General features: G+C 45.3%; 1 protein-coding gene across 1 annotated transcript; it reads right to left on the bottom strand.

Moving 5' to 3' along the window:
- Positions 1-369: 369 nt before the first annotated feature.
- Positions 370-16,940, bottom strand: clvs2 (clavesin 2). The gene is made up of 5 exons (XM_076272096.1): positions 16,552-16,940; positions 15,508-15,682; positions 5,091-5,201; positions 3,745-3,965; positions 370-463 (listed from the first exon to the last, which is right to left on the bottom strand). Exons 1-5 carry the CDS (start codon positions 16,938-16,940, stop codon positions 370-372), a joined length of 990 nt encoding a protein of 329 aa, XP_076128211.1.
- Positions 16,941-17,235: the final 295 nt, after the last annotated feature.

Below are 17,235 nucleotides of genomic sequence, written 5' to 3' on the forward strand. Positions count from 1 at the left end.
TATGGATCTCCGCCATTAGTTTCTTCCTCCGAAATCCCCCTCCCCCTCAAAAAAGGAATCAAACAACCAATTTAAAACAAAAAAGTCAAATCTCTCAAAATGGCCGCCTCTCTCCCCATTAGCTCCTCATCACAGGCGTCCAGTGCTCTTCCCTCCTCAGCAGTTTTCTGTGTTACATTACATGTATTAGATATAGAATTCGAATTCGTGTTCATTTTTGAGAACAAGGAGCTCTCTCTCTCTCCCATGTCGATTTAATTCTCTGGGAAAGAGGGGAGCTCGGATAGTTGGGAGGGGGTGGTGGTGAATGTCTCCCTCGGCCGGTGGGGGTCTGGGGTTCTTGGGGGTGGGGTGGGGGGGGTGGGGGTATTAGTCCAGAGAGAGCAGCGGCTGCATGTTCTCCTCCTCATTCTTCACCTTCTCTGGTCTCTTAAGCACCCCAGGCTCCACAACCGATTGAGACCTGCGCGCACACATGAATAAAATATGGCTGGTTTGTGTTTGGCAGCGTGCCACTGTGCTATATTTTCTTGAGTGAGTGTGTGTGGGTGTGGGTGTGGGTGAATTTTTTTGTTTGTTTGTTTTTTTACAGTATTCTTTTTTTTTATGCAGGTCTCTGTGAGCAATAGTCAACCTGTTTGTGTAAATGTGTGGTTGCTGGCTTTTGGTGTGGTTGTTGTAGGTGCATGTAAGTCTCTGTGTGTGTGTGTGTGTGTGTGTGTGTGTGTGTGTGTGTGTGTGTGTGTGTGTGTGTGTGTGTGTGTGTGTGTGTGTGTGTGTGTGTGAGGGTACATGGTGACTAGAAAGATGCTCCTTCATCTTTATTTTTCTGAAAATTGATCCGGGGTCTAACGATCGTATGTCATGTGACCAAATTCCCTGTGGAGCACAGTAAGTGTCTGAGGTGTGGGTTGTGTTTAAATAAAGCCAAAGACACAAACACACACACACACACACACACACACATACACAGAGAGAGGCTGCAGAAGCACAGACATGCATCACTGTGAACGAAGCTATTCCAGAAGCCTACTTTTTCCCACACTAACGGATAGCGACTGTCTGCCACAGGAGCCAGTAAAGGTCATTTCAACAGTGACAGAGAGAGAAAGAGAGATGGAGAGACAGAGAAAAAAAGTCATCCTCGGACACAACGTTGACCTAATTCTGATTTATTTCCCTGCTACAGGCGTAAGCAGCTTTAAAACGAGGGGGTAGCCATCATTCATTGCATACAAATCTGGGACAGCTTCATCATTGGTGTCGCAGACTAGTGCTCTTTCTCTCTCTGTCTCTCTCTCTCTCTCTCCTATCTCTCTCTCTTTCTCGTTTTTTCCTCTCTTTTCCAAAACACACACTGTCAACACCTGTGTGAAGATAGATACACGCCCTGCAGGCATTCCCATGTCACAATCAAGAGCCTGATTTCACTGTATGCCCAGGAAGTAAAGCACTAAAGAGAAAGGTTTCTCTGGGATTCACAGACTCAGTTAAACTAAATCACGCAGGAGCAAATTCAAAATGCTCCGTGACTCATCGCACATCATACGATTTTTGAAAAAAAAAACAAAAAAAAAAACGACAAAACATCCTCTGATTATTAATGAGGGGCTCAATTAGAAATCATAATCACTGCACTTAATTCCTTCTTGTCCGTGTCTCCAACTGCATTCTGAAACACTCCAACGAGGCTGTGGAAACGAGTCACCCTCTCTCTCTCTCGCGCTGATCCTCTCGCGTATAAACAAGAGTGAGGCGAGCGACGCTCATCAGCGACTGAGTGCTGTTTTTAATCAGGCGAGCGCCCAGTAATGCTGGCCTGACCTTTCTAGCACAGACGGGGCGAAAGCGGAGCTAATTGCACCGAACTGAAACGCGTCGTTGTTGTCATGGTGGGGGCACGTGGGGCCGGGGGTAAACTTTTGTGTCTAATTTACAGCTTTCTCGGAACAGACCCCGTTCTCTCTACGAAGTTGGCCGTGGGCCTTCCAACTGGCATCATTGCCACAATGAGCAAACAAAAGAAAACAAATAACATAATAAGCATAATAAGCACTTTTTCTATGTCAATTGTCAATGTTTATGAATTCATTTGTTTGGGCTTACAGACAAAAGGCGCATGGCACATTTCTCAGTTACTAAAAAGATTCTGAATCCATATAAGAGCCATTAGTACTACTGTTTCATTGAACTTTATTTTCCATGCTCTGGTTTGAGGGGCCAAACACACAATGCACACAAACATACAAAGCCAGGATTCTTAAAAGCATATTTTGACCACTCATGTACACTTAGAGAAAGTCCTTTGAACGTACATCAGTGATTCTGATGGGCTTTGTCGCCAGGGGCAACGCTGGCATTGTGACATCATGACATTGCGTTTGTGCAGAGGGCTTAGTCAGGGAGTACCGTTAACGTCAGGGGACAGAAAGTGAAGATGAGCTCAGCGCCATCGGTAAAAACTCCCATCAGCCCATCTGTTCATGCTCCAGTAGGTGCAAGAGTGAGAGTGAGGGTGTGTGTTTGTGTGTGTGTGAAGGGGAGTTGGGCACTGAGGGATGCTCATGGTGTGCCCGTGGCGTCATCGCTTCCACCTAATGCTGATTTCACGACCCAATAAGTCGAGACACCTAGCCCCGAAGACAACCGGGGCAGACAATGAACTCCCACATTCACTCCAGTTCATTACAAAGGGGCCTGCTCCATTTATCTAGCCATTTGCGAGGGAACGTGACCAAGCTGAGGTGAGGGAAGACGTTTGTCACTGACTAATCTCTCAGGGAGATCACCATGCCTGTGGTAATCATTCTGCTCTGAGACAGACATGATGAAAACATAATGAATCTTAAGCATTAGTCCAAATGGAAAAGTCTAGAATAAACAAGTTTGTTAAAAATGAAAATGGCTAGCCCACTGCAAATACCACAAGTGGCAATTTTTGAATGAGTCACTCATATTTTTTTGGAAGGGTATTAGAATATATAAAACAAATATTGCACTGTTTGGTTTCCCCTGACTACAGACCTCACATCAGTCATCTCATCCTTGAGCTGGTTCATTCTCTGTCTCTCTCCCAGGCAATCTTGCGGATGATTCAAATGAATGAGCTTTTGGGCCTCAGCCCACAGAGACAAACAAATAGCGCTCCTCGTTGGCTCGCCAACAAATTATGCCATCTAATGAGAGCTATTTTTTATCATTAACTCATGCTGCCATGATCAGTGCACATATCAACCCCAACTCGACCCCGTCCGCTGCATGCTCATAAATCGTTACTGTTCGAGATGGGCTTTGGGATTCTAAAAGAACACTGTGCTGGACGTAAATACCTAACTGTTCATGCAACAAAACACGTAACACAAAAGAAAAAAACCTAAATAAGCAAACATCGGGACTGACGTTAAAGTTCAACGAGCATCATGCCATGGCACCAGCTCAATGGCTTCTGAATGAGTCATTTGATACAGTCCTTAGAATCGTGAGTCATGCTAAACAGACTGAAACTCACGAACCCTGTGTGGTATCTCTCCCGTCTTCATCTCTCTAACATTCTTTCATTTTGTTTCCCTCTTTCTGTCGTTTGTTCTGTTCCCTCTCTCTGATAAACAAACAAACATTCTGACATAGTCCATTTGACATGCAGACACACACACACACACACACACATACATGCAAACACACACACACGGAATACATCACCTCTCCGCCTAAACGTCACAAACAACAGCGGCAGCAGTCACCGACCTCTTCATGGTTTTCGGAGACAGGTCTTTCTCCAGGTCCTTAACGGAGAGTGTGTACGACTCGGGGCAGTAGTCGGTCTCCTCGTCGTAAGCGTGATCGAGCAGGGTGCGCGCCCAGGTGCCCATGTCGTAGGGGGGCAGCATGCCCCCCAGCTCCGAGGGCAGTATCTCGGGCAGAATGAGCTGGTGCAGACTATTCAGGTTGTTTCCGTGCATGAAGATCTGCAGAATGGGGAGCAGGCTTACGGTTAAGATAAGGAGAAATAACAGGGCCAAATACATATACACTAATCCCGACGCAGTGAGCTGCCTGCTACAGCGGCGCTCGGGGAGCAGTGAGGGGTGCCTTGCTCAAGGGCACTTAAGCTGTGGATGTGGGCATGGGAGAGCAGTGCTCAACCACTTCCCCAGCCCACATTTGTCCTACTGGTCTGGGATCGAACCGGCAGCCCTTCGGTTACAAGCCCAAAGCCCTGGCCAGTAGGCCACGGCTGCCCCCCATACACACATATACAAAGAACTTCAGGCAATCCAATGTTTATTTAAAGATTATAACAGTTGTCGACATAAACGCACGCATGCACGCACGCACACACACACACACACACATGCACACACACAGACACACACCACATAGCCAAAAAGGTCTGGAGGCATAAAAATGTTTACTTAAATAGAGTGGCAAAAATAGGCTTATACAGAGGCGTGCTTAAAGGCAGGCAATTTAGCGTTTGTCTAGACAGATTAGCGTGATATTTTTTTTCCATGGGCATGAAGGTGGACTGACTGCATGAACTGTAACTAATAGGAGCATGAGCAACACATTACCATCCACAGGCTCTCGCTGTATACAGCCATATGTACGACGGCTCACATACCTTATTTCATACGTCAAAACAACGCACCAGGAGACGGATAACAACTAGTGGGTGGTGTTTAGAACAGGCGTGCGCAGTGTTTATGAAGCTGACAAAGGGCTTATCCAGTCCCAATATAGTTCAATTATGTGTGAGTGCACAATGCTAGCAATTTTATATGGTGTGTGACTAACTAACATTTTTATTGCCGTATTACCTCTGTCAGTGCGGTTATGTTCTCGGTGATATGTTTTTCCCTTTGTCTAAACAGGATTAAAAGACGACTACCTGCTCGATTTTCTTGGTGGATCTTAGTGGGAAGGTGTACTGTAGCATGGGCCAATTGACAAATATGTCATTTGGCATGAGCATAGATTCTAGTTTTATTTTCTTTCATCTTACAGTAAATAAGCTGCTCGGAGTGACGTAACGATAACGTGAGGTGAGTCACAGTGAGAAGGGTTGGCAGTAGTACGCTTTTATCTCTTACCCTTTTCCGTGTTTTGTCCTTCAAGAAAGGACGTATGACGGTGTACAGTGCATGAATGTACCACGGCTGGTTGACAAAGTGGATCCCTCCGAATCGGGCTGGGAAGCTATCCTGTTGGCAATGAAACACAGGAAATAAAACAGAATAAATAAGAGCACACTTTCAGCTCAAGACAGGCATAGTGTAAATAATATTCCTCCAGTTCATCTTGAAAGTGTCATTTCTCTCTTGTGACGGGAAGAGGGGCTGTTAATATAAGCCCTGCTCTACATTCACAACTCATTAATAACAAAGAAAAACACTTTTATTGTATTCATTCCTCCCTTGTGGGCTCTTGTCACCGTTGGCATTTCTTTGATTGTTCCATACATATTTCACATCCACGACTCATCTAAAGATGTGTGCGTACAGGAAACACAAGACCACATGGTGGAGAAAAGGGGGGGGAGGGGGGTTAAAAGGAGGGAAGCGTCACCTCACCTGATGTGTGGTAGGAGGAGCACACAGCAGCTGTCTGCAGTTTGGATTTATGAACGTGTTCATCTTCACGCACACACACACACACACACACACATACGCGCGCGCGCACACGCACACACACACACACACATATGCCGTGTTGCGTTCTGCATTGCAAACGTCAGCCCTGGCCTTGGGTAGGCAGTCACCACCCGCAGTAGCACCATGCTGCCATGACGGCCAACCTGATGGCGCGTCACGACCCTGTCTGATCTGATGCCGCCTGACAGGACCACGGCGGCCATCAAAGAAGCTCCCTCGACAAATCTCTCATCCTGTGAGCCACATCAAACACGTGGGCCAAATGTCAAGCACAGGTCACACTCTCGTCACTTCCATGCCACTCACTCTCGGCAACCTAATGCACCTCTTCTCCATGACAAGCACCATACAGTCTAATGTGATTATACTTATCATAATTGCTCTTATGACGTTATTATACTATTAAGTACAGTGTGATATATATTGCAAAAACACATTGACATTTTGTAGTTGTGTACAGTACGACAATACTTAGATTGGCACTATGCTTAGGCTTTTGAACTTTAAGTAGAGAGTATCAAAGTGCTCTTGCAGTTGCATTGATGATTACGGCCTTTAAGTGTATTTTCAGTGTATAGTCAGCAGTGAAAATGTTACCCAGTAATCTGCTTCAATCTAATTTACATACAATACAATACCTTTACATTTAGACTTAATGGATTTCTGTCTTCAATGAAACCCACTACTAAACAGTCAGGGCATGTGCATTAACTCAGAAACACTTTCGGGGGAATATCTTCGAGTGATGCGCTGTCAGCTGACCTGCTCTTTTTTCACAGCTGAGACGTGCACTTAGTGAAAGGGAAATAATGGCTACCTTTCATCTTGGAGTTGATTCAGACAGGGACTTATCTTTCTCATTCACTCCCTCGTAAAAACCCTTGGAGGATGGTCCTCCATATTCATGGGGTCCATACATGCAGGTTGTGTCGCAGCACGCACGCACAGACATGGCAAGGATACCTTTATTGCTCTGGTTCATTTATGGGGCTAAAGGAAACCTCAGGGAAGTCAACCTGTGATTTCTTTATTGGATGCTGGGGCTCGGTCTCAGTGGGGGGAATAGCTGTTGCGTGCATGCTGAATGTCAATAAGACAAAATACTACACCGAGTCAAGCAGGAAATGTTCTGTTCTAATAGTCACTTACGTGGCTCACACAGTTAAAAGCCTTGCACCCTGTGCAAACATGCAGTCAGGGATGGTAGCCATTTTTGGTACCCATGTAATTTTCTATGTATGTATAAATCTATCTGAACCTGTCTATTAGTCTGTTGTTCATTGATACATCTATCTACAATATATAAAGAAGATCTAATAGCATATCTATATAAGCAAATAATTATCAGGTAAACACAGGTTTCTAAAAAAAGCGGATGATTTGGACAAATGTCAAATGTCCTTCAGTTGTGCTATGCAAGTTGTGCAAGTGCTGCTGAGGCAATGGGAACGGAAAAAAAGATGTTTTAAGTAAAATATTCATTCTGAGGGCTTCCAAAGTCCTTAGTGTGTAACTTGATCTTTCTTCTTCTTGTTACCATAACAAGCACCGGAAATGTTCACAGCATTCCCTCTCTGCCTAGACTGGAAATGATCCGTCTGTCTGTCTGTCTGTCTATCTGTTTCTTTATCCATCTCTCTATCTCTCTGTCAGTCTTCTTCCTGTGTCTCTTTCTCAGAATAACCCGAAAACACCAAACAGATGGGGCCGCTTCCCTCCCTCGCTCGGCGCTCCGCAGAGCCGACTGCCCGGGCACGGTGACAGCGCCACGCTTGCAGGCAGCCGCCCCACGACTGTACCCATGTCTGGCATGGCCGCCGCGGCACGACGGCAGACAGCTGCGGGTAGAGCGCGCGGGCGTCCCCTGGCCTGGCCCTCCTCTGCCGGCAGCGTGTGTCCCCCTCGGCAGCTGGCTCCGGGCACGGGGCCTCGCACTCACACACACACACACACACACACACACACACACACCCGCAGCCGAGCTGGCACCACATCTGACACTGGTGGGTGAGAGTGTGTGTGTGTATGTGTATGTGTGTGTGAGTGGAGGGGGGGGGGGAGAGAGGTGGCGGGTGATGGCGCCACTGCCGATGCCATGCTAAAGAGGGCAGAGGGGCAGCGCTGGCGAGGACCAATGCCACCATCTGCCAGAGCGCTCTCGGAGAAAAGGGCTGCCCATTCAGCGCTGCACAGCCTGGGCAGTGGTGTGTGTGATAGTGTGGCGGGTGTGATAGTGATAGTGTGGTGTGTGTGTGTGTGTGTACGTACGTTTGTTTGTCTGTCTGTGCATTTATGTGTGTGTGTGTGGGTGTGTGAACATGTGTGTGTGTGTGTGTTTGTGTTTGTCCTGTGTATTTGCATGTATGCATGTGTATATGGGGGGAGAAAGTATCTGTGTCTGTGTGTGTGTGTGTGAGTGTGTGTGTCTGCGTGTGTGTGTGTGTGTGTGTGTGTGTGTGTGTGTGTGTGTGTCTGTGTGTGTGTGTCTATGTGTGTGTGTGTATGGATGTGTGTGTGCATGTTTGTGTGTAGAAACACGAAAACATTGTCCACTTCCAAAAATCTTAAAGCCAACAGATGGGTAGCAGCAGCGTGTGACGTCCTGTTGGGTGGTTCCGACAAGGGGAGCTTAGTCATTAGTACCGCCTTTGATGCCTCTTGTCACAGCAGTTGTCTGATACCAGCAGGGAATGTATCTCCTTTTTTCCCCATAAACTGGAGGTTACTGAGGAATATTTACTGAAATTGACATTCCAGTCACTCAGAGGTAAACACAGGATTTAAAAAAAAGAAAACGCTTAAACGCTTTTGTTTTGTTTTGTTTTTCTTCCCCTGGAGTCCAGTGATGATGGCAAAGGTCAATAGAGCCTACATTGTGTTGACTGCTACACTAACCACTCATCCTGACTGGGAAAAGACCCAAAGTGGACAGACTAAAGGATTGCTTGCAAATATATCCTCTTACACATATAATCACTAAAAAAAGACTTAAATTATAATAGCCCTATAGAAGATATTTATTCCAGATTACTGTAAATCAATTTTCTGTACTAGTTTATTGATGGCAATATTTAAGGCAGATCTCTGTAGAATCAAAATGTTGGTAGCAAAAAATAAATGTGGCTAAAATTTTTTTCACTTTTTTGTCACTGAAATGAGAATGTGTGTGCTCTGCTCTCCGAGCTTCATAAGGAAGCAAAAGTCCTCAGAAACATTTCCAATTAACTGTATACTGTAGATGTAAATAAATAATCTTCTCTGGAGAAAAGGGGCCTGGAACTTGCATTTCTTATTTGCATGTTCTAAGGCACCAGACAATGCTGTGGGATATAGAAAGGGAAAAAAGGGGGTTGTTGTGCTCAATGCTTATTAGCAGCCATTGGGGGAGAAACTGAATTAAATGAAGATGTGGGTGATGAAAAGTGGCTTTGATGGAGTCCTGTTTTTTAAAACGATTCTCCATAGCCTGCCCTCGCTCAACACTTCTGTGTGTGTATGTGGAGCTATAGCCTCGAAGATAACTCAGCTAGCTCCGTAACAGATTGGGCCCTGTTCTGCTGACAGTCCGGGCCAATGCCGGGACAGATCCGGGCCAGACCAGTGGCTATCTGGATCCCATAAGATCGGTAGTGCTCACAAACAGCCACTTTCATAAACACTGATTTCTCATAGCAGAGCACTATCAATGTAGCTCTGGAGCCTGAAGCCATTCCTGATTCTCTTTCTCTCTTTCTCTTTTTCCCTCGCTTTCTCTTTGCAGTGTGGATAAACATTCACTTAACACACAGCGCGTCAGGGCTCAGCTTCAAAATGTATCTGCAAGCCGGCTAAAAGCGATGGTAAAACCCATCGCCTGCTCTCCAGCGTTTTCCAAACGGTGGGGAGGGCAGGCGCTAGAAGCTAGCCATGCTAATGAGGGGAAACGCTGACTGGTATGATAGGTCATGTCAATACATCATGGCAGGCTCCACAGGAAATGGGTTATCTGTGCCAGCCAGATCCGCACCCACTGAGGGTGGGAAAAAAAAACGCCAGTGCTAAACCGGGATCAGTCATTGGTAGACTAAGCTACGCCATGCACCAATGGTGTCCAATCACAAAGGGGAGAGCACAAAAGGGGAATAAGAATCCAATGAAAAATCTCAGGGGAAGGCAGGCCATTGGGTTTTTAACTTCCCCCAGAACCAAAATTTGTTGGTTGCCACATAGCATTTGGTTTGTTTCATCCACCACCCCTCCCTTCTTCCAGCATACACAAAACACACACACATATACACAAACACACACACACGCACAAACACACACACACTCGCTCGCTCGCTCGCACGCACGCACGCACGCTCGCTCGCCCGCACGCACGCACGCACACACACACACACACACATCCTAGATGGGAGCTGGAGGCCACATGCAGGCTTGTTAGGCATCTGCAAGCTGCACTGTTGATATCTACGCTGCATAATCCTTGACCTCTTCCTCTCGAAGCAGCCTTGATTCGCGGCCCTCGCTCACTTTTGTTTACCTTGGAGCACAAAACGTTGGCTCAGCAATAAATTTTGCATAGCCTGTTGCCCTTTACACAAACCTGGTCAAGCAGCAAGGCACAAAGTTGACCCTCATCCAAGACCAGACACGAGGACACAATGACTTGGCAATGGCCCATGGTCATTTGAATGTGAAGAAAAATCTATTGGAAAAAGCTAAAACACAAACATTTTGCAGTTTCTAGGGTTTCGAAAGACATTACTTCAGGACTTTAAGTGTGGGCCATTAACAGCTCTGGGTTTCTATCTATTTATTGGGAAGTTGTCGACGCTGTGATAAGTGGGAAGTGAAGGCTGAATTTGGGAGCACTGCTGGAGTGTGTCTGCATCTGCTCAGCAGTACGTATGGTTTTAAGACACATTTCAATCATCAGTCTGAAAGACACATTTCAAACATCTGGAAGATGCACTGAAAAGGCTCCTGTCTGTCTATACATGCATGTAACATAAATGCAACACTTTTGTTTTCGCTTCCATGTGTCATGAATTGAAGTAAAAGATATCAGATTTGTCCTATAGACACAAAAAGGGGAGCATGCAATTGGCATGCTGACACCGTGAATGTCCACCAGAACTGCTGCCTGTGAACTATATTTATGTGACACGCAATTTATTGATAATGCAATGATGCAAATATAATGAACTTGATACCATGCAACACCATGCTACATGAGAGCTGTGCGCAGATGGGGAGGTTCTCAGTCCATAAATTCATTTATAGTGACACCATTTCCATAAAACTTTTAAAAATCACAGACCACAAACTCTCGTGTTCCTTATTTCTGCTGCATTGCGCCACGCAACATGTCGATAAATTAGCAAATATTGGCCTGCATTTGGATCTTCTGTTCTATTTGTCTTATGTCCTCATTTTGTGTGTACTATCCATTTGACCTTGAGCTTGATGGAACATATCAGGAGGTCAAGATAAGATAGTGGATGAATTCATAAAGACTCAGAGAGAATCGTTTCAAAAACAGGACTCCATCAAAGCCACTTTTCATCACCTTTTCATCTTCATTTAATTCAGTTTCTCCCCCAATGGCTGCTAATAAGCACTGAGCAGAACAACCCCACCTCATAAGGAAACTTAGAGTCAGAGGAAAATCTGACTCTGCTTAGGCCTAGGCTAGACTAGGCTAATGCATTATGGGAAGGCAGGTGTCATTGACTTGTGTGACACTGACTGATTGCTGCTACCTGGCGCAAAGAGCGCTGGGGGGGCTTCACTATCACCTTTTCTTTTAGGCAGATTTGAAAGGAGGCATTGACACACTTTTCCTAAGCATGTAGAGAATCTGAATAGCTCTTAAGCAAAAAGGACTTTCTGAACGGCATCACCACCAGTCTTGGCATCACCACCTGTTTTCTTTGCACAATTTCGGTAGCTGTAGGTAGTGCACAGACAGTGCACATGGAGTGCATAGGGGAAGAACTTGTACTTTTAACTCAGAAACAATGGGGGCACAAATGAACATGTTGCATTTATCATTTTGGTTGTTAAGTATACAACTATATACTCAGTCCATGAAGTTATTAAGGGCTCCTGGCAACCAATCCCAAACAGTCCAGCTCAATAGATACAGGGACTTACTCCACATTCTCTCCAAAACACATTTTCCAGAGAGTTCCCCCCACAGCTGGGACAGAGGACAGGTATGTGGCTTAAAGGATTTCAGACAAGGACAGATAAGAGATAAGACTGTCCAATCGATTCCTAACGCATCCAGGGGCACTCTAAGCTCACACGAAGCTCAGCTATTAGCGCAGAATAAATACAATTTAAAAGAGCTTTTTTATGGCTTTATAAATAAAAAATACTATTTTATAACAAGTAATAATGCTGCTAGAAATAAATCTCAACTTGTGAAGAGAGGTGAGTTTATGGGGGACCCTGTGTGTGTAATTAAATTCTGTTATTGCTGCCACATTTTGATTGTTGTATAACTATTATGACAAAATGATATGCTCCCCTGCATTCATCTGATAGGAAAACTGTATTTCTTTTACTTTAAGCTCTCTCACTGTGTAGCGGTGATAGGTAGAGGAGGGTACAGATGAGGACCAAGAGGCCATTTTGGATTATTTCACTGTATCTGTCTCTCTTTCTTGTTAATTGTGAGGCGAACTGGGCATTATTAAATCTCCCAGCACCAGAGCAGTTGAAGAATGTGCCACATTCCTGCACTATTAATACTTCAGATGATGATTTCACTTAATGGACTTCAGTCACAGACGGAGATGATGTGAGTAACCACTAGAAATGGTTAGTGTGAAACGTTACATAATTTAAAGGAGAAGATGGGCTAGCTTGAGTAATGTGCTTAAAATATGATCCTGGATAAAAGATCTTCCTGTACACACACACTGATTCAGACAACGTGGCCTTATTTCCTATCAGATAAAACCATAAATTATGGCACACATACACACACATACACACGCGCGCGCACGCACACACACACACACACAGACACATACACACACACACCAAGGCCGCATTCTTTCTGGTCATTATACAGAGAAAAATATGTCCATGTATGGCGAATAAATTAACCTCTCCATATATGATAGGATACGGTTTAAAAGAGAGGGAGAGAGGAGAGAGAGAGAGGGAAGAAGAGAGAGAGTGGAGAAAGAGAGAGAGGAAAGAAGGGAGAGAGAGTGAGAGAGGAAGGGAGAAAGAGAGTGACAAGAGTGTGTTTCTCTGTGCGCAGCCCATCCGAAGGGCGCATAGCATGACGGTTGGACAGGTTGCCAAGGCAACTCAGTACGGGGTGGGATTGAAGGGATCGGTGGGCTGTGATTGGCCGACGTGCACGGGTTCTTTCTCCCCACCAGGAGAGACAAAAGGCCTGTCCAAGACAGAGAGCAGAAGAAAGCAGTGCACTGACATAACAAAGCCTGGCTTCAGGAGGACTAACTCCCCACCACAGTTCCCACCTCATTCAGACCGTCTCTGTGGTGACTTTGCCAAGGGCCAACATTTTCTATATGCTTGCGTCTACGCCTCCTCTTGAATGAGCTGTGTTGTTTTCTATCTGTTTGTTTACCACTCAGTTTATATGTGTGTGTGTGTGTGTGTGTGTGTGTGTGTGCGCGCGCTGGATGTGTGCTGTGCCTGCGATCACTGTGTGTGTGTGTGTGTGTGTGTGTGTCACAGTATTAATAACGCAGTCGAGTGAATGAGAGTGTGTGTGATTGTTTGCCTGTGCGTGTGACTATGCTTCATATCTCAAAACACGCCATCCTTTGTGACCAAAACAGGTTCCGGCCTTGAAATGAATAATAACTGGCGGCTGTCTCTTGACATGAACTAAATCTGCAAATGCGCTGGTGAGCAATGGAGGCGACTTTTAATCTTTTAAGTGTGTATATCTATACACACACACACACACACACACACATATATATTGATTGACACAGATATATATTGAAGCACGAGAGCTGAAATGCAGAGCCAGCTCTCTGTGTCCTTCAGCTGAGTAACATGAAATCAACCATCGTATCACCTTGATACTTCAGTGTGTGCTTGATGAAGGAAGAGACTGACAGATTTATATGGTGTTGTTATGGCTGTACCCCACCCCCTACTTCTATACATGCTTGCACACAAGAGGCACACTGGCACACACACATACACACACACATACATACAAACACAGGCACGCACACATGCACGTACACACGCACAGACACACACACACACACACATACACAAACACAGGCACGCACACACCCACACACACACACACACACACACACACACACACACACACACACACACACACACACACAGTTATCTGAGGCCCTGCTACACTTCATATGATTTCTCTCATAAGCAAGAATTGAAGTGACAAGCGTACTGAAACATGTGCCTGGGTGACACACGCCCCTTTCTGTCATCCCCCAAATTCACCAGGGGGTCCTTCACGTTGGATTTCGGAATTGCCCAGCGCTGGCGTTACCCTCCACTGACTGGACCCCGGAACCCCCGTTTGAACCACGACATACTCCATGCGGCCAAAAAGCACACTCAACTTACATTACTCTCAGTGCTCTTTTGGAAGCGAGATAGCAAACTGGACGCCATATTTAACAATGTAAATTAACCCATAACTTATTTTTTTTCTGCACTTACAATTTTATTTCAATTTATTGACTGGATGGCAGTGACAGAAGTAGTCCAGAACCTCTGATTGGCTTCATGTTTGGAAGAGTAGCTGCTAATGGCACTGATCAATTATTCAAAGTGCTCTGTCTGGGGGTGGGAGGCAGGACTGGGGAATAGGGAATGGTCTCATTATGACCAGGCTGTGTTATGCAGTCAAGAGGCTTTGTGGACAATAGCCTACGTGTAGCCTATTCTTGAAAAGCATTCATTTTCAATTCAACTGAGTCATGGAATATTAAATCACCGCTGGAGCCTTTTGATAGTTTTGGGATTATTGTAGCATGCATGCTCAGCATAGTACTGAAGGATAGCTCTGGCATTTGTCATTTTGCATGATTCACTGTCTGTGACAAAAATGTGGCATATTGTTTATATAAAACTTTCTCTTCAGCCAGACAGTACAAAAACATTAAAAGTGTGAGAACCAGATTCTGAAAGCTACAACAGAAGCAAGTATAATAAACACAATAAATCCACTCTGGCTGAGATCTTCTATGCTCTTGCTGTCCCACATAACTAGAGGCTGAAATCTCACACTTTCTCCTGGCCCTGTTTCCTATTCGAATTGTAAGGGGGTTTGTGGAAAGGATGGACGACACACACACACACACCCACACAGATACAAACGGAGAGGAGGTCCCATTCATATGGAGCCGTAATGCGCAAAGGGAATAATTACCGGAGCAGGGTAACATCAACCACCTGCTCTGGGTCCACTCTGCCCCCACACCCCCCTTTCCTCCCTCCCTCCCTCCCCCACTTCATCCCCATGTGGAGAGTAGGAAGGCTGGCTGGCCTGCTGGGTCTGCCTCTCGTGCACTAATCCACCTCTGAGGCCAGGAGGCAGAACCAGAACACTCTGCTGGAACATGTTGTCTCGGACAGGTGCCACAGAGAATGAACCGCCAGGTTTATCGGGGTCCTAGTGAGCTGAGACAAATTCAGTGGATATGTATGTGTGTTGCTGTGGGGTGGTGAGGGGGGAGGGGGCTGTGTCTGTGTGTGTGTGTGTGTGTGTGTGTATGTGTGTTATTAGTGGAAAAGGGCATAGGTAAGCAAAAGCAAGTGTTCGGCTGATGGGTGACTGCTGGATAATGGTCATGTCAAACAACAAGCAGTCCAGGTGCCAGTGCCTCACCTGTAGTCCTTCTATGGCCAATCGCAGCATGCTCGGTGTGAGTTTGGAGGCCTGTTTGAAGGTGAAGTTACTCCAGTCGATGATTAACACAAATCCGTTCACCTGTAGCTCCGGATCCTCAATCATGGCCTCCAGCGACAACAGAATTGCCCGCAAAATATCCACAAACGTGTACCTGTGGAGATGCCACACAATTGTTACAACACACAGCACGGAAAGAACAACATGTAATGCTATTCTCCACACATACATGAAACACATGTATGTTACTCAGGCTCCCTGATTCCCTCAAATGACTGAGATAAATAGACAAGCTAAGTGATGTAACGTGGAATCTACTTTTTCAGAAAACATTCCTTTTCCTCATTCATTTGTACAAATGAGTGTGCTATGAAAATGAGCATGAAGGGAAATCAAAATATAGAAATTGTAGAAGCAAGATTTTTTGGGGTGATGGAGATGATCATAAATGGGCCTATAGTACTGTATGTGGTCGGAAGGTGCTGCTGAGATGCTAAAATTGACTACTGCGCTACTGTCTTGATAAGCGGATAAGCGTCTAGTCCAAAAAGTCAAGAAAGATAGTGGTACATTTCAAAGGGTCGTTTAACTGGTTAGTGCCACTGTGCGCACTCGGCCTGTCGACAGCAATTAGCTGCTCCAACAATTACATGAAAAATTGATCATTAGGCTTACTGACCACGCTGCTTAAGATTGGCGTTTGTGTCAAACAAAGTGGTCAAGTAAGTAGTATTTACTCTTGTGCTAACAGGGTTATTCGTTGTGTTATTAGCTCAATCAGTGGTTCTGACATTATAGCTATCTGGGATGGATGTATTTAGCTCATTCTCGGTCTGTAAAGGACTCGTGTGGCTTCCCATCCTGACAAGACTGATGATGTCGTCATCTAAACTTACGTGTACAGAATTTCAGTTTATGAATGCATCGATACATTTCATGCAAACGAGTACAAGTGGAAATGAAGTAGCTTTGTTGAATGGTGACACTGAAGGAATCGTGTTGATGGAGGCAATCCAAGATTACCTGCTCTGATCCCAGTTGGCGGCGAACAAGACCAGAATTTTCCTGCCATACCGGTCCAAGTTGGACAGCACCCCTGGAAATCCATCTTTGAGAGCTTGCTTGATTCCCGGATCGGTTGCTTTCAAGTTTTTGAACATATCCAGGTTCTGCTGGCGATATTCGAAATACTGGGCCAGGAGGCGGAATGCCTCGAAATGGTTAAATTTCCGCGCTCGGAGGAACCGTAGGATGAAAGCATCGTCTGTCCTGAGAAAGCCAATGTCTGGTCGAGTGATGATCATGTCCCTCACCTCCTGTATGTCCTGATGTAAAGTGTCAGGGTTCTCTTTTAACTCCACCTTGGCTTTCTCCAGCGTCTCCGGAGAAAGGCCTGCTTGTAAATGAGTCATTGTCCTTGTTCGAACGCGTAGAACGAAACAGTAAGAAAGTGGCACAGCAGATTTGGGGAAATTGCCAAAAAAGAAGACAACAATATTAAATGCGTCACGTATTGACAAGCCTATCTGTGGTGCTTCCAGATTAAAACCTGACTTTAGAGATCGTCCTGAGCATGATCAACGATAGCAATCTACTTCCCAGTCAGCACAGTTGTGAGTTTACCTGTATACAAGTTCTGGTTATCTATTTTCTCTACAATGTGTTCGCGTACATTCAAACTGTCGTATTGAGCAATTCAAATGCATA

The sequence above is a fragment of the Alosa pseudoharengus genome, unplaced genomic scaffold, assembly GCF_046254945.1.
Source record: "Alosa pseudoharengus isolate Yale_2024_CS ecotype anadromous, Long Island Sound unplaced genomic scaffold, YU_APseudo_1.1 YU_APseudo_1.1_scf_7, whole genome shotgun sequence".
NCBI classification, from domain to species: Eukaryota; Metazoa; Chordata; class Actinopteri; order Clupeiformes; family Clupeidae; genus Alosa; species Alosa pseudoharengus.